This window comes from Heteronotia binoei, chromosome 7 (genome assembly GCF_032191835.1).
Source record: "Heteronotia binoei isolate CCM8104 ecotype False Entrance Well chromosome 7, APGP_CSIRO_Hbin_v1, whole genome shotgun sequence".
NCBI lineage: Eukaryota > Metazoa > Chordata > Lepidosauria > Squamata > Gekkonidae > Heteronotia > Heteronotia binoei.
In genome coordinates this window covers 38,164,918-38,180,556 of record NC_083229.1, presented here as the reverse complement: position 1 = coordinate 38,180,556, position 15,639 = coordinate 38,164,918, and the positions used below count along the sequence as shown (strand labels likewise).

Genomic DNA, 15,639 nt, shown 5'->3' with positions numbered 1-15,639 from the left:
TCCTCTCCAGGCTAACTATTAGTATTTCACCAGAGTACCACTGCGGTCTGTGCTTACACAGAGTACTACTTCAGTCTATGCTTACTCTTTTATTTGTTCACAGGCTTTTGAACATTGGACCAATTAAGGGAATGTTCTAGTATTGTAGCCACCAATATGCTAGAGTGTGTTTTTCCCATCCTATCTGAAGTGTTTAGGAGGGGTTACAACTCCAGTATATATCTAGTTTTATTTCATAGTCACAACCCATGTGTGAAAGAAGTTATTAAGCATGCCCAAGACTACCTCATGAGCTTCATGGCTGAGCAGAGATATTTGTTTTTAAACCTGGCTGTCTCCCTCTCCCAAAATACTGTTCATGATGTTCAAGGGCAGCCAGAATTTCTCAATAGCAACTATGTTCTATCATTTCAAAGCTGAAATCAAAATTCCATTTGATTTGAGTGTGTGTGTTGAATTGCAGCCCTGCAAGTACACCGTTTTCTCTTGTCCACTTAGGTCAGGACCAAATAAATGTCCCTTCCAGACAAGCTATTTGATCTCAGTGTTTGTGTAAAGACCCTGCAAATTGGTGAGGTCGGCAGACTTTACTCAGTGATTTCCTCTGTGCTGAATAACGACCTTGAGCCCAGGCAGTTCAGATTCCAGTTGCTGTCACATAACACCTTGTCACTTTGTTCAATCATTGTCCTTTTAGTGAGTTCCAAATAGCTTATTCATCAAAGTTACAACAACTAGAGACATGTCTGTGGTAAGTGGCTTGAGTAAACTTAAGATCAAAGAGAGATCCCACCTTACATACCTGTTTACATTTAGGAAGATTTAAGCTGCAGTCCTGCGTTGATACTAAAAGCCGGAGGGGTCATTAAGGCACTTGTAAAAGTTTGACCCATGCACATTAAAGTAAAATATGGTTGTGTTCACAAAGACAGTAACAAAAAGTTCCAAAGCCTAATTCTGCTAAGCTTAGTAATATATCAGAGGTCGCATTAGTTTATGAGCATTTCTGGCAATGGAAGGGGATATTAAAATGATATATGGAACACAGACGATTTTTTTCTTAGAAAGTCAATCTTAGGCTTACATACAAAATCTCATTTTCATAACAGCCAAAAGTCTCTCCGCTAGCAGACATTCATTCCAATCTAAAATATACAATTCTACCAAGTCAACAAACCTTCTTAAGCAAGCAAGCACCTCAGAGAAGAGATTGCATTATGAAGACAGAAAGTTTAAACATTTATATGACTGAGAAACATAAGGCTGAATAAGCAGAAGATAAGACCATTCGCTGAGTTATTCTGTTATAGCTATATTGGGCTTTTTAGTGTTCAGCTTTCACTCCAAACAAAACTCCCTGTTTCAAGACTAAGTTTTCCTCTTGTTCTAGATTTTGTATGCTTCTGTCATACTTGAAAACTCTTGTTACAGGTGCAATCGCTGGTATTGTAGATCAGCCAATGCAGAACTTCCAGAAAACGTCAGAGGCTCAGGCTTCAGCTGGACATAAGGCCAAAGGTGTTATCTCTGGTGTCGGAAAAGGAATAATGGGAGTTCTGGTGAAACCCATTGGAGGAGCAGCTGAACTGGTCTCACAGACTGGCTATGGTAGGTTTTCCTGACTCTAGAAATGCAATATGAACTGTTTTCAGGAATCATTGCTTGAGGCTGCTGATTGGTAGGAGACTTAACATGGGAATGGCCCTCACCAGTGATGTCGTGCCATCACCAGTGACCCCCATGACATCACTTCTGCTGCAACCCTCAAATGGCATCATTGCATAGGGGTGACATTGTAACTTATGCCCCAGGATCTATGGTTTAACCACAGAGTTTGGGGAGAATGCTAGAGTGTCACTCAACATAATCACTTACAGGTGATGTTGGAAGTAACATCATGGTGTTGGCAAAACACTGATCACCTCTATCATCTTCCTCCACTGCTCAACTGGTTGGCAGCAGCAAAGAGTGGGAGGTCTCCTGCCAAAGTAAGAGACCTGGCCTCTCCGCATACACAAGGGCTGTGATCACGCATACTAAATAATGCACTTTCCAACTGGATTTTACTGTGTAAACAGGCAATATCCAGTTGGAAGGTGCAATGAAAGTGGATTGAACATGGATTTTTTTAGAGTGTGTGATCACAGCCAAGCTGGAAGGTCACTGCTGGTGGTCGCAGAATTAGGGCCTGGATTGAGCTTCATTCCTGCTAAACCTGTTGCTTTAATTTCTATAGTAAATTAACCTCCATTGTTGAATCTTTGATTCTGTTTCTCAGGGTGCTGCAGAACTCTGTTGGCACTATGGCTTTCTGGTACTGATAACCCTTTACATTATTTTTGCCTGAGAGGATTTTTATACATTCTAGGAATTAGTGATGCCACTATCAAAATTCTAAATAGATAGAGTATCTGAAACTAGTTTTCTGGACTCTCTGAGTCACCCTAGCTTTCTCTTACTTTCCTGATCCCAGAGACAGATAGAAAGAAAGGGCTGAGCTTTGTCATGTATGCCAGGTATATCAGATGCTTAGCAACAGATCTGACTTGACAGTTACATTAACTCCTGTAGATGGGGAAAGGTACTTAATTGTCTCAATTCAGTCTTGTTCAGGGTTGTATGCCAGCCACCCTGTGTTATGGCTCTTGGCAGGCAACAAGGATATATGCTTTGTAAAATTACAGTGCATTCTTAATTAGGTATTTAATTTTGTATACTGCATACCAGATTCTTATATGTTTTAAAGGGTTTTACATTTGGGCTTGAAGTTAAATAAGAGGTGTTTTGAAACAACTGGGAAGCCAGTTTCTCTCCCTCTCCAGTGAACTCAGTGGGGATGGGAGTCCTTGAAAAGGTTCCTGCGCTCCTTACTTCCCCAGCCCTGATGATCAGGCAGAATGCCATGCAGCTTGAGGAACAAGGCACTGGTCAAAATCATGCATGTATGCCTTGTACAAGTGCAGCAAGCTCAATGAATAAAGCCAAAGCTCACACAAGAGAGGGAGGGGGATTTTGTACGATTCCCTCTTCTTGCTGCAGCCTTCGGTATGTCCTGTTGCTGATGAGGTTTCTCTAGCCCTCTTTAGCAGCTTTACTCGGGGGGAGGGGCAGGGGACTACTATGGCAAGGAAGAAAAGATCCACCTTGCAGATTCTTTCAAGCCAGTCCAAAGATTTATTTACTTAACGTTTTTAGCCTTTTTTATGACAAAGTTTGTTTGAGTAACAATACTGCTAAAAGGAGTTGTGTATACAATAAAACATGTGTTGCTACTGGTTTTTATGCGAAACAGAATCATGGGAAAATTTGGATGTACATTATGCAAAATCAGTTTCTAAAATGGGGGGGGGGTCGAAGTTTTGGGATTCTGGTCAGACCCCTTTTAAGTTGCCTGATGTAAGCAGTAATTAAATGCTGCAAAACACATGATGCTGCATGGCTGAGCACAGTATGCATTTGCAAAGAAAGTTAAGAGTACATGAAAGAAATACAACAGAATCATCAACTGTTGTGTAAGTAGGACCCAAGAAAACTGGATGGGCAAGGCAAATATTTTGCAAAAACCATAATGGATTACACAGTTAACAGATTCAGTAGCAGCATGTCTGTTGGGAATTTCTCACAGCTCAACTAAATTGTTAAAATATATAACATTTAATTATAAAACTATTAAATACCTCCTTGCTGCTAGCCACTAAGAGTTAATCCAAAGAGGAAATTTAACATGTCTTCAAGATGGTTAGATGTTAGCAGTTCTCCAGCAGATAGATGGTTTCATAAGTTTGAAGCTGCCAAAGATAGCTTCTTTCAGTGCTGCTGTACCAACATGGATTGCAAATTGTATAATCTCTTCACTGGGCTTCTAAACTCTCAACGATTCAGGTAGGAAGGGGGCAGCTGCTAACATAGGGATCACCAAGCTGGCTCTCCCTACCTAAATTGTTCAGAATTTCCATAGCTAAGCTAAGCGAGAATGCAAACTGCAGCATCTGCTCCAAAGGGTGGGTGGGGATGGGAGGAACACAGTGAGGAATGCTCTTGATTTTTCCTGTGTCAGATAGCTGATTCATAGTGTACCAAGCTAACCACTTACTCTGTTGTAGCCCTGTGGACATAATTGTTCCAGTAATGATTTAACAGAGAATCATTAAATTAAGGAATCCAAAGACTTGCAAATACTTTTAAGTTCTACTTGCCTAATGCAGGAGTTCCATTACTTTTAATGGGGTCAATATTTTCCTCCTTAAAATGTGACTCACTGACCACTTACACTGGCTTAGTCCCAGTTAAGCTTTTAGATTTCCATTAACTAAATCTTTGGACACCATTGCACCCAAAAGGTTGTACAAAGACTAACCACACCATCTATCCACTGGTCTCTTATATGCCTTTTTAAGCACTGGAGGGGCAGCAACCATGTCTCTGCATCTCCCTAATATTTTCCACTAAGTATATCTGGGAAAAATGTATTTATGTGTCTGTGTGTGTAAAATAATTTTCAGCCCCGTTGGGTGATTAGAAGCCCAGTGCAAAGATTATTTTTCAGCTTGATTCTAATAACAATTTAAACCAAAGATAAAGTGAGGTAAACCAGTCCCTCTGAAATCTACAAGTAGCAAGACTCAGGAAGATTCTATATGTTGCAAGCTTTCTATATGATTATGGGTTATACATTGTCTATCAATGAGGGAGGGAAGATAGTCTTAATCATTCAGAGAAACAGCCCAGTGTAAGCAGTGGCTGGGATCCAGGGAATTATTTTAGGCAAGCTTTGTATAGTGTGCAGTACGCCATGGGAATTTTGACATTTCTCAAATTGTAGACCCCATAACCTGTCCCAGACTGCTTTTGAGACACCTCTGTCTCTGAAAAATGGTTTGTAATGCAGTATTAGCTAGAAATGCAATGCAATGAAGCTAAGAAAACTTCCCCAAAGCCACCTTGGACTAACCAAATAGTGGCACAATTTTTTTGGATCCTACCCAATGCATGCAACACATGGTGCTTTCTATGTCCATTGGACAAGAGAGCCATAGAAAAGATGCACAAGCTTTGTCAATAATACATGACAGCGCATGGGTGAGTAATTTAGCTCCATCTAGACTGCGGATTATGCCCAAGGGTGGGAACTAGAGGGTGGGAGACCACACAGAAGTCAACACATGTTCTCTCTTTCTCCATCTGCAAATGACATTTTCATTCGCATAACGTCAAAAAAAAACCTCAGTAGGCTAATTGTTACAATTGGAATGCATTTTCTTAAGCATTACCATCAGCCTGTGTGCTAAATATTAAGCTGTATTTCCCCCCACAAAACCAATGCATTATTTAATTTGGTATTCATTGTATTTTTTAAAAGGCTTCTGAATTGCTGACACCCTGGTGGAGAAATGCCTACAGTGTCACTGGAGTGTGCAATTGCTAAAGCCATTCTCCTCCCCACCCCACCCCACCCCCATCCCTTACATAGTAGTGCTCCAGTTCCATGCAGCATCAGGCTTACCCTAGTTTCGATCAGTCTTGTAAAATTTTTATTATATCTGTGAAGTTTTTACACCCTGCTAATTCTCAGTCTAATGACCATGCCTTCATTTATAAAAATTTACAAGCCATCAAAAAGCACATATGCCAGGTCACCCGTCAGCTCTGGCAATCCTGCTTCGAACAAACAGGAAAAGAAGCAGCTCAGCAGAGCTCTACCTTGGCACCAAGAAGTACTCCTCATATTCTGGGTGCCCCAGGAGAGCTCGTAAACATTTGGGATCCATGTTTAACAGCTGGACCAAAGTAACTTATATGTTGAAATGCAGTATCCAGGGCAAGCTTGCCTTCCTTCTAATGTTTACTAATCGTGACATAGACATAAAAGTATTTGAATATGAAGCAAGAAAGTTAACCAGTGGTCTTGAATTTTTATGCATACATTGTTAAATGACGTCTTCAATCCCATTCTGGAATGATAGCTCTCGAGAGCATTGTGTTTCCCCCTAATTGCTGGTATGTGACTGACGTCCTGTCTTTTGTTTATTTCTAGCTAATGTTAAGCACTGCTAGGGGTTAAGTGCACAATTATTATATTGTAATGTTGAACGAATTATCTCTGCTCCAGCCATCCAAAGATGTGACATCACTTTGGGATCTGCACTGTTTTATGGACTGCTCTAAGAAGATGACATCACTGCAACATGTTATTGTTTTCCAAAAAGAACAACTAGTAAAAAGCCCTAACTTCTTTTACCACAGGTATTTTGCACGGAGCTGGACTTTCTCAGCATCCCAAACAGCGCTATCCTCCGAGTGATCAACATGCAGAACAGGCTCCAAACAGTCATGTCAAATACGTCTGGTAAAGTTATTGAGACACTTGCTCATTTTTTTAATACCCACAATGTTTTATAATAGATTTTGGCCTGAGGTCAAGTTAACAGGCTTTTGCTTGAAGAAAGGCTGGGTTTACAAGTTTGTTTAGTGATACTAAATTCAAAACTACAGCACTGAGGCACAACTTCACAGTGATGAGCTCCTTCCAGCTTTGGAACTCTGAGGCTAGTCTGTGTTGCTTGAACAAATGCCTTCCTTAGCTAGCTACCTCTGCCCAGAGCCCATGAAAAAGCATCTCTCCCAGAAATAGCCGCTGGTTTCTTTTCTGTATTTGGTTCCAGCTTTTTGGGGTGGATTCTCCATTGGGATGAGAAATGAGTTGGATGAAGGGAATGTGATTATTAGGTCAGCTTTGCAGCAGATTAATCATCTGTTTTGATAGTGTTACAAGAGAAGCATGACATCCTTTTCATCTAAAGCTGAAATGGGATTTGCAGAAACTGTGGTGCAGAATCTCCCTCCAGCTTGCTGTATTTTTTTAGGGCAGCTTTACTGAGAAACATGGTGAAATTGACAATATTTTTTGAGTTCAAGTTCCTAATCTTGACATTCTTTAAACAGGAAAATGCTTCAGTCTCTAGGGAGACCAGAGGCCCACATGGCCCTGGATGTGATAATTGTGAGTGGATCAGGCCAGGAACATGAAGGATGTCTGCTGCTTACTTCAGAGGTGCTGTTTGTGGTCAGTGTCAGTGAAGACACGCAGCAACAAGCATTTCCAGTGACCGAAATCGAGTGTCTACAAGATAGTCAACAAAACAACTTGCTGAAGGTGCAGCTCAGACAGCAGAGAGTCCCTTGTGACTTGGAGGTAAACCTAATTAAATGCTGATTTGTAGCCTTTAACACATACTGAGAAAGCTTTAATTTTTTTTCTCTTGAGTTGGCAGAGTGAATATTTTGCTAATTTTAGTAAATCTGTGTTTAATTTTAGGCCGATGGAGGCAGAGAAAGATTGTCTGAACAACAGTACAACAGACTTGTGGATTACATCACAAAATCTTCCTGCCATTTTGTCCCCAGCACTGTATCTGTGCAAACTCCAGCACATGTTGTAGCTGCAGAGCCCATTCCTACAACAGTTAAGACATACCAATACCTTGTGGATCCTCTTTTTGCCCAAGTGTTCATCAGTAAATTTATTACAGTAAAAAATAAAGCTTTAAGAAAAGGGTTTCACTGAGAAAAGCCTTTAGCAAGACTTGTGTTTCCACTTTAAAAGTGTAGTGTCTTCCATGCAGTTGCCTAATGTGAATTTTTAATTCCACATCCCACAAAAAAGACCTTTTTAAACTTTGTGGGCTGGTAGAGTGGAGTAGCACAATATTTTGTAACACAGGAGTACACTTTATGCATAGCCTCTCTGGAATGTGGTGATGCCTGATCTCCACTCAAGAGGCAAACCTGCAGGAAATATTAAAGTGTTGTGTCAAATCTTGTAATAGGCTAAGCTGTCAAGTAAAGGGAAATGGAGAGCTCTGTGAGACGATTGTGAGAATCCTTTATCACTAGAAGATCAGCCATGTGGGGATTGGAGAAGCATGGCACACTGAGGTGTTCTCGCCCCACAAAGAATATTCCTGTTTGCTGTATCCTATTTTAAGGCCTGCCAGTTTCTGTTATAAGCAAGGTTTATAACTCAGCTGTAAAAACTTGCTCAGGGCTGAAACTTTTACTCCAAGTGCTCCATCCTATAGCAAAACATTTCCTCCCACTCATTCTGCAAGCCTTGAAGTGACTGTTTTAAGTTACTAGTGACAGCTGGGTTTTAGCACTGCTTGGATCTTATAAGAGCTTTCTTTATTTGACTGAAATTTTGCAGGACTTTAGTCCTTAATATAAACTAGTGCCTTTGTGTAGTTTGGAGAGCAAAATGGTAACTACAGCATTAATTTATTTTTGAAACTTCCTGCCTGTAGTAATCTTACTTCCCTGTCAATTTTTTTTCTCACAACTGTCTAAAGTATATGCAGGGCGAGGGGGACTGGCAATACATAATTATGCAAGAAATGTAATCAGTTCTTTATTTTATTTGGGGACCAGCAATGTTCCTTTTAAAAATCTTGTGGAGTAGAGTTCTCACTCAGATGCACCAAATCTAGATGAAATGCAGTCTTGTACCTGAGGTGCATTACTTGGAAGCCAGTCCCAATGAAAGTGGCATTGTATGCTTGTGCTTAGTCGTGTTAATCTTCACCATTAACTTCTGCAGCCTGCATTACTTGTCATTCTCTATGGGAGGATACTCAGTGGAGAGCAAGCAGAAGTCTCTCTTGCCAAATCTGTGCAGATTTGAAGGCAGCTCCATCCTGTACTTCGGCATTTCCTAATTGCAGGGTCGGGACCCGGCACTGGGCCATGCGGGGCTCAATGCTGGGCCCTGGGGCCTCCCATCCCCTGGCTGCCACCCCCGCACCTCCCCCCCACGGCATCACGCCCCCAGCCTCCTTTTCCCTCCCTTCTCCACCGCTGGTAAATTTCAGGCTTTGTAAAGCTCCCCCGACCACCTCCTCAGCGAGGAAAACGGCACTGAGCTAACTCAGCGCTGGGGCAGGCTGCCGGCACTTCAAAGGGACCATGCTTAGAACGACCACGCAGCTAATCCTTCCCCCACACTTCCTTCCCATCCAGGAAGTGTGGAGAAGGGAGGGAGAAGGAGGTGCTTGCACAGGGAGAGTCAGCAGTTTTAAAGGTGAGTTGCTCCCATACCATTTTTTTTCCTTTTCCTTTCTTTTCTTTCTTCCTTTCATCCCTCCTTTCTTTCACTCTTTCCCTCCCTTTTCCTTCCTTCCTATTTTCTTCCTCTTTCTTTTTTCCTATTTGTTTCCAACTCTTTCCCCCTCCCTCCCTCCCTTTCTTTCTGTCAGTCTTTTCCCATCTTCTCTTTCTCTCTGTCAGTCAGTCTTTTCCCGTCTTCCTCTCTCTCTTTCTGTCAGTCTTTTATCTTGTCTGCTTCCTTCCTTCCCATTGCAAATCTGAGTAGACCTGGGGGGGGGGGGATGCCCTGCCATTTCATGTTTTCCCAGCACTGCCATTTCATTTCTCTCTCTTTCTGTCAGACTTTTCCCTTGTCTCTCTTTCCTTCCTTCCTTCCCATTTGCTAATCTGAGTAGACCTGGGGGAGGGGGGATGCCCTGCCATTTCATGTTTTCTCAGCACTGCCATTTCGTGTCTTTTTTTCTTTTTCTTTCTTTCTCTCGTCAGACTTTTCCCGTCTCTCTCTCCTTCCTTCCTTGCCATTGCTAATCTGAGTAGACCTGGGAGTGGGGGGGAGAAGCTTGAAATGCCCTGCTATTTCATGTTTTCCCAGGATGAGAGCATTTTATATTTTTAGTTTTCTGCTGTATGATCCTTGTCCTTTTTCTTGATTTTTTTATTTTTAAAACTGCATTGCAAAATCCCACCATTATCCTACCTTTCCTAAACAAAATATTGCAAGAGTTTTAGGCTTGTTTGTACATCATTTCCTGTCTCCCGGCTCCACCCCAATATTAGTGGGCCACGAAGGAGAAGTGTAAAAATAACCAGGCCACGGGGGGGGGGGGGAGTTTGAGAAACCCTGTACTTCATTGAGCAGCCCAGCAAGAACCCAGCCTCCCACTCCTTTTTACAATGTTGGCTGCTGCCGTGAGGACAGAAATCAGAAAGGACTTACTAACCCTAACATTGCATTCCAGCAACTTTGTGGCTCTTTCCTGGTGCTGCTTTGTGGCTTTCTTTAAAGGTTTTTCTTCCTATAATGAAGACCCATACATTAAAAAGTCACAAAGTGTTACTTGAGGACAGGAAGGGGGGAGAACAATCTTTGCCCTCATTCATTACAGCTCCTACCAGTCCCATTTAAGACCCCGCACAGAACAAAACCCCATCATAAATTGATGAGAGACTCACTCCCACCTTCTGCATGCAGATATGTCACTGGATCTGTTATCAGTCTAATCCAGTGGCTTCTCACCTTGGGTGCCTTCAGTGTTCCACATTGGCGCCACTGCACTTAATATTTTAGACCAATACTGGGTGTTTTCTGATGACTATGCTTTTATAACAGGAACTTTAAATTCTGTTGTGCAGCCTGAACTCTGTTGCCATAACAGCTATTAGATTTATTGGTGATAGAAACGGACTCAGCAGGTGTCAATTTGGGAAAAGGCACTTGATATGGATTCTTGGATATTGCCTGCTTCTGCATGACAACTCTTGTTCCAAACAGTTCTTCACCATGCTCAGGTTCCAGGGCAGGAGCTCAGTGGCAGACAGTCAAAAGGCTATTATCCAACAGTGGAAAAGGGAAGAGGAAAGGAATATTCTTTACAGTTCCCCCAACCCGCTGCAGACCCCCACTTCACCATCCATGTTATTCCTGAGGAAGATTTTAGAGGGCTGTGTGGTGATTAGTGGAACCTCCCCCTTTGCTGGAGTTAATTGACTTATAATAGCAGAAAACAACCTTTACTTTGCATAGTACTATTTAGAATCCTATGCAAGATACACTCAAAGTATGCTAAGGAACTGAAATTAACTCAAGCCCCTTTTTTTCATCTATGTCTCCTGTGTCTCCTTGGCAGTCAAATACAGGAAATGAAGGATATATTGCTTTTGGTATGCTTTTTATATCCCCCCCCCCTTCTTAAAGTTGTCCCTGGAAACCAAGTTTCTTGTGTAAAGTGAACATTTCCCATGGTTAACATTTCATATATTCATCTGTCAAAATGGTCATTACCTTGGGAAAAACTATTTAAAATTCATTCATGAATCTTTTAAGGTAAATACAGAGTTATTTTGCTAGTTTTACATATGGATTGGGTATATTATGAATAATTATGTACAAGAAAAATAAAAGTTCTATATTCTATTATGTACACTTTGTTGTAACTGCAGAGACTAGCACATATCTGTTCACAGAACCATTTTATTGGTGATTGTTTTATGCAACTTGAAGCAACTGTCTAATTAAATCAACACATCTTTGCAAACCTTCTAACAGACTTCTTTGCTGCTCTCCAACTAAGAAAGGATTGAGTTATGAACCTTTGTAACCAGCTAAACAATACCCAGAATTTCTTGGATCTTCTTCGTGGTCTCTGTGCAGTCCCACACATGGGTCTTGCCGCAGGCAACGGATCCATACCTCGGAGCTCCAATAGCTCGTTTATAACGTCTTTTGGCGCGCTTTCCTCCCGCCCTGGGGAGCAGGCAGCGACTGCGCATGCCTGGAGCGGGGGGAGAGCGCCCATTCCACTCAGTTTCTTCCCTTCCGCCGCCCGGACAACACCTACCTCGTTGCGTTCCTCCTCTGGCTCGTCTCTTGGTATCGTACTATCTCTCTTACTTCTCCTTTTCTATTTTCTTCGTCCCTTTAATATATAAAAAAAAAAAAAAAAAAAAAAAAGGTAGATCCGACTTCTGCGCTTTTGCCTTTTTTCCTTTCTACCCCCCCCCCCCCCAACCCCGTCTCTCCCTTCCCTCCTTCCCCTGTCCGGAACGGATGGAAGGGAAAATCACCTTCAAAAGGTGCAGGCAGTGTGCTGCTAAAATCCCGTCATCCGACGGTCACTCGCTCTGCCTTTTTTGCTTGGGGGAATCCCATAGAACCGATAACTGTCACCACTGCGCTTGCTTCGGTAAGCAGGCGCGTAAGAACAGAGCGGCTCGTCTTCGTAGCTTCCTCATTGAGTCTTCTCTCCGCGGGATGTCTACTTCAGATCCGCCGCCTCCCCCACTTAGAGCGGGAGATTCGGCAGCGTCGGCCCTTCCTACCGCTCCTAGGAAACATAAGTCCGACAAAAAGGCCTCTAAACACTCTGAGGGGCATAAGGCGCCTAAACAAGCCCGTCAGGGCGAATACTCGGCTCCGAAAACCTCCAGTCCGAGCACCTTGGCGCCTAAGAAGCACGACCCGTCAGCTTCTACCTCCGCGCGCCCTACTACTTCTGCTTTTGCTACGGCTGCGCAATCGGCCTCGGCGGCTGCGCAATCGCAATCAGTTGCTTCGGCGGCACAAGCGGCTTCTGCGCAGTCGACTCCGATTCTACCTATCGAACTTTCGGCTCCTTCTGACGTCATCTCGGAAATGCCTAGCCTCACTCAAACTTCTCTTGAAGTTATCCCGATTGGCTCTAGATCGCCCTCGGTGCACAGCCTTCCTCCCAGCGATATCCTCGACTCCGAGGCTCCACCTCTCAGACCGGAATCCTTCCTCGACATCACTACGCCAGTCCTGAAGGACGTTACAACTCCGGTACTCAAGGATTCCACAGCGCCATTGCTTAAGGACAATTCTACCCCACTGCTTGTCGAATCTTCTACTCAAGTCTCTTCGCATCGGCTCCGATCTCGATCTCCGCGGCCCCGCTCTCGCTCGCGGTCTCCGCTTCGCCCAAGGTCTCCGCTCCGGGATCCTCCGCTTCGTCCTAGGTCTCCGATCCGAGATCCTCCGCTCCGTCCCAGGTCTCCGATCCGACATCCTCCCAATTCTCCACATCGGGAGGACTACCATGACTTTCGACGCGACCGCTCTCGGTCCCGGTACGGCGACTACTATCGCGACTATCGACAAGACCGCTCTCCATCCCGGTCTCCGTCACCTCACCTTTACTCACGTTACCATCGGTACCAGAGTTCGCCTTCGCGCCACAGCTACAGGCATCTCTCTGACTTCGATCCGGACTCCTTTCACAGAGATGTCTATATGCCTCGACTCAGGGACTATTATTCTCTCGGACCCCGCGACTACTATCGTGCACGCGATCAGCGATCTCCTTTGCACCGTCACCTGTCTCCGGATCGCTATGGGGATTACCAACATTACTATTCCCCCCGACGGGAGCCTACTCCCCGCACCCGAGATGATACGGCAGCCCTTCGGAACCGAGACACTTTCGACTCCCAGACTGCACCCGATCCACACGATGTTCTGCAGCCTCCTGTCCGTCCTCGGGACCGGGTTTCTCCTAGAACCGCATCCGCATCGGTTTCTAAACCGACTGCTTCGCCTCTCAAACGCCCTCGGGACCCTTCACCTGTCGAGCCCAAGTCACCACAGCATCCACTCTCGACTTCTGACAGAGACACTTCTGATCACTCCGACTCCGAGGAGGCCCCAGCCTCCCCCGCATCGGACCAACCTCCTAGGCTCTCACCATCTGACAGTTCAAAGGCCTACCTTAATCTCATCACAACTATGGCTTCCGCACTAAACATTCCTATGTCCTCTGACTCACCCAAGATCTCGGATGTGGTACATGACCTAGTCCGTTCAGACTTCCCTGACAGCTCTTCGCTTCCTATGCTCCCTGTACACTTGGAGGGCCTCCAAGAAGCCTGGGATAAGCCGGCCTCGATCCCTACGCTTTCCCGACGCCTGGATTCCCTTTACAGGGTTCAAGCAGCTGACTGCAAATTCCTCGCCTCCCACCCGGCGCCCAACTCCATCGTTGTTCATTCGGCCACCAAGAACAAACAATCTCGCCACCCTGTTCCTCCTGACCGCGAGGGCCGTAAACTGGACACTCTGGCTAAAAAGATCTATAGCTTCTCCTCGACTAATTCCAAGCTGAACAATTACTTGGCCTATTTTGCTGCCTACACCTTCAACCTGGCGAACCAGATCACCCCGCATATCACATCCATGCCTGACTCTTCTCAGAAAGCGGTCTCGTCTCTCGTCTCTGAGCTTTCCCGTGTCTCCAAACAACAGATCAACTCCATTCGCCATGCGGTCTCCTGTTCCTCCCGAGTGTTTGCGACATCTGTAGCCTTACGTCGCCATGCCTGGCTCCGCTCTACCAACCTTCAACCAGATATCAAGCAGCGTATAGAGGACCTTCCTTTCGATGGCCTGGGTCTATTCCATGCGTCAACGGACGAGGTCCTAGCTTCGGTCGATGACGGCCGTAAGGGAGCCAAACGCCTCGGCGTCACACAACCTACCTCCCTGCCCTCTAACAGGCAGAGACCCTGGAAGCCATCCTTTCAGCGTCGTCAACGATCGCCTAAATCTCAGGAGTTCTGGAAAAGGAAACCCCTGCCTAAACAGCCCTTTCATCAGCGGCCACGGACTCAGCCCTCTAAGAAGCAGTCCCAGACAGGCAAACAGTCTCTTTGACTCTCCCAAGGGGCAGACCAGACTATTCCCCTTTTACCCTCGTTGGAGTTCCATCACCACCGACTCTTGGGTCCTTACCATCGTGCGTTTAGGTTACGCAATAGAGTTCGTTTCGCCACCACACCACCACCACTTCATAGCCACCCCTCCATCTGCACTCCTCCAGCAGGAAATCCTGGACTTGCTCCAGAAGAATGCCATAGAACCCGTTCCTCCTCAACACCGAGGGACGGGATTCTACTCAAGATACTTCCTGGTCCCCAAACGGGATGGAGGGAAGCGCCCTATCCTCGATCTTCGGAAGCTGAACAAATTCATAGAATACAGGAAGTTCAGAATGATCTCCCTACAGGGCATCCTGCCTCTTATCCCCAGGGATTCCTGGATGGCTTCCCTAGATCTTCAGGACGCTTACTTCCATGTGACAATTCGACCTCAGCACCGGAAGTACCTGCGATTCGCTGTGGGGAGAGACCACTTCCAGTACGTCTCCCTGCCCTTTGGCCTCTCCACTGCGCCAAGGGTATTCACCAAGTGCATGGCGGTGGTGGCAGCGGCTCTCAGACTTCGAAACATCACAGTTTTCCCGTATATCGACGACTGGCTCCTCATAGCACCAAGCCAGCGTCGGTTGCAGGCCAACATCAGCACAACACTCTCTCTTCTCGATTCCTTAGGGCTTCGGGTGAATGCATCCAAATCCCATCTCGAGCCCACCCAAGACATCAAGTTTATAGGGGCTCTCCTCCGCACTTCTCTCCACCGTGCCTTCCTCCCAGGGGATCGAGCACTTACTATCATCACCTTAGCCAAGTCGATTCAGCATCAGCCTTACCAGTCGGCATTCATCATACAACGCTTGCTGGGCCTCATGGCTGCCACGACTTCCGTCATCCTCTTTGCCAAGCTACGGATGCGACAACTACAGCTTTGGTTTGTAAGAGCTTACCATCCTCAGTTGCAACCGCAGAATGTCCTACTTATGGTCCCCCAGAGAGTACTTTCATCCCTAACGTGGTGGACGATACCCAGCAACCTCCTCGCGGGCATGCCATTTTTACCGGCACCCCCAGTGGCTGTTGTGACAACGGACGCCTCAAAGTGGGGATGGGGAGCCCACTTAGAGGACAAAACCGTCAGAGGCCTTTGGACCC

The 15,639-nt window shown here is 45.1% G+C and overlaps 1 protein-coding gene across 2 annotated transcripts in view; it reads left to right on the top strand.

The window, feature by feature from the left end:
• VPS13B (vacuolar protein sorting 13 homolog B) overlaps nucleotides 1-7,815 on the top strand; it is a 572,358-nt gene extending 564,543 nt beyond the window's left edge. For both annotated transcript variants that reach the window (XM_060243442.1, XM_060243444.1), the window contains exons 59-62: nucleotides 1,432-1,608; nucleotides 6,244-6,346; nucleotides 6,943-7,192; nucleotides 7,316-7,815. In XM_060243442.1, the coding sequence (XP_060099425.1) occupies nucleotides 1,432-1,608; nucleotides 6,244-6,346; nucleotides 6,943-7,192; nucleotides 7,316-7,564 (779 nt within the window). In that variant the 3' untranslated portion in view covers nucleotides 7,565-7,815. The remainder of the gene's footprint in view (nucleotides 1-1,431; nucleotides 1,609-6,243; nucleotides 6,347-6,942; nucleotides 7,193-7,315) is intronic.
• The last annotated feature ends 7,824 nt before the right edge of the window (nucleotides 7,816-15,639 follow it).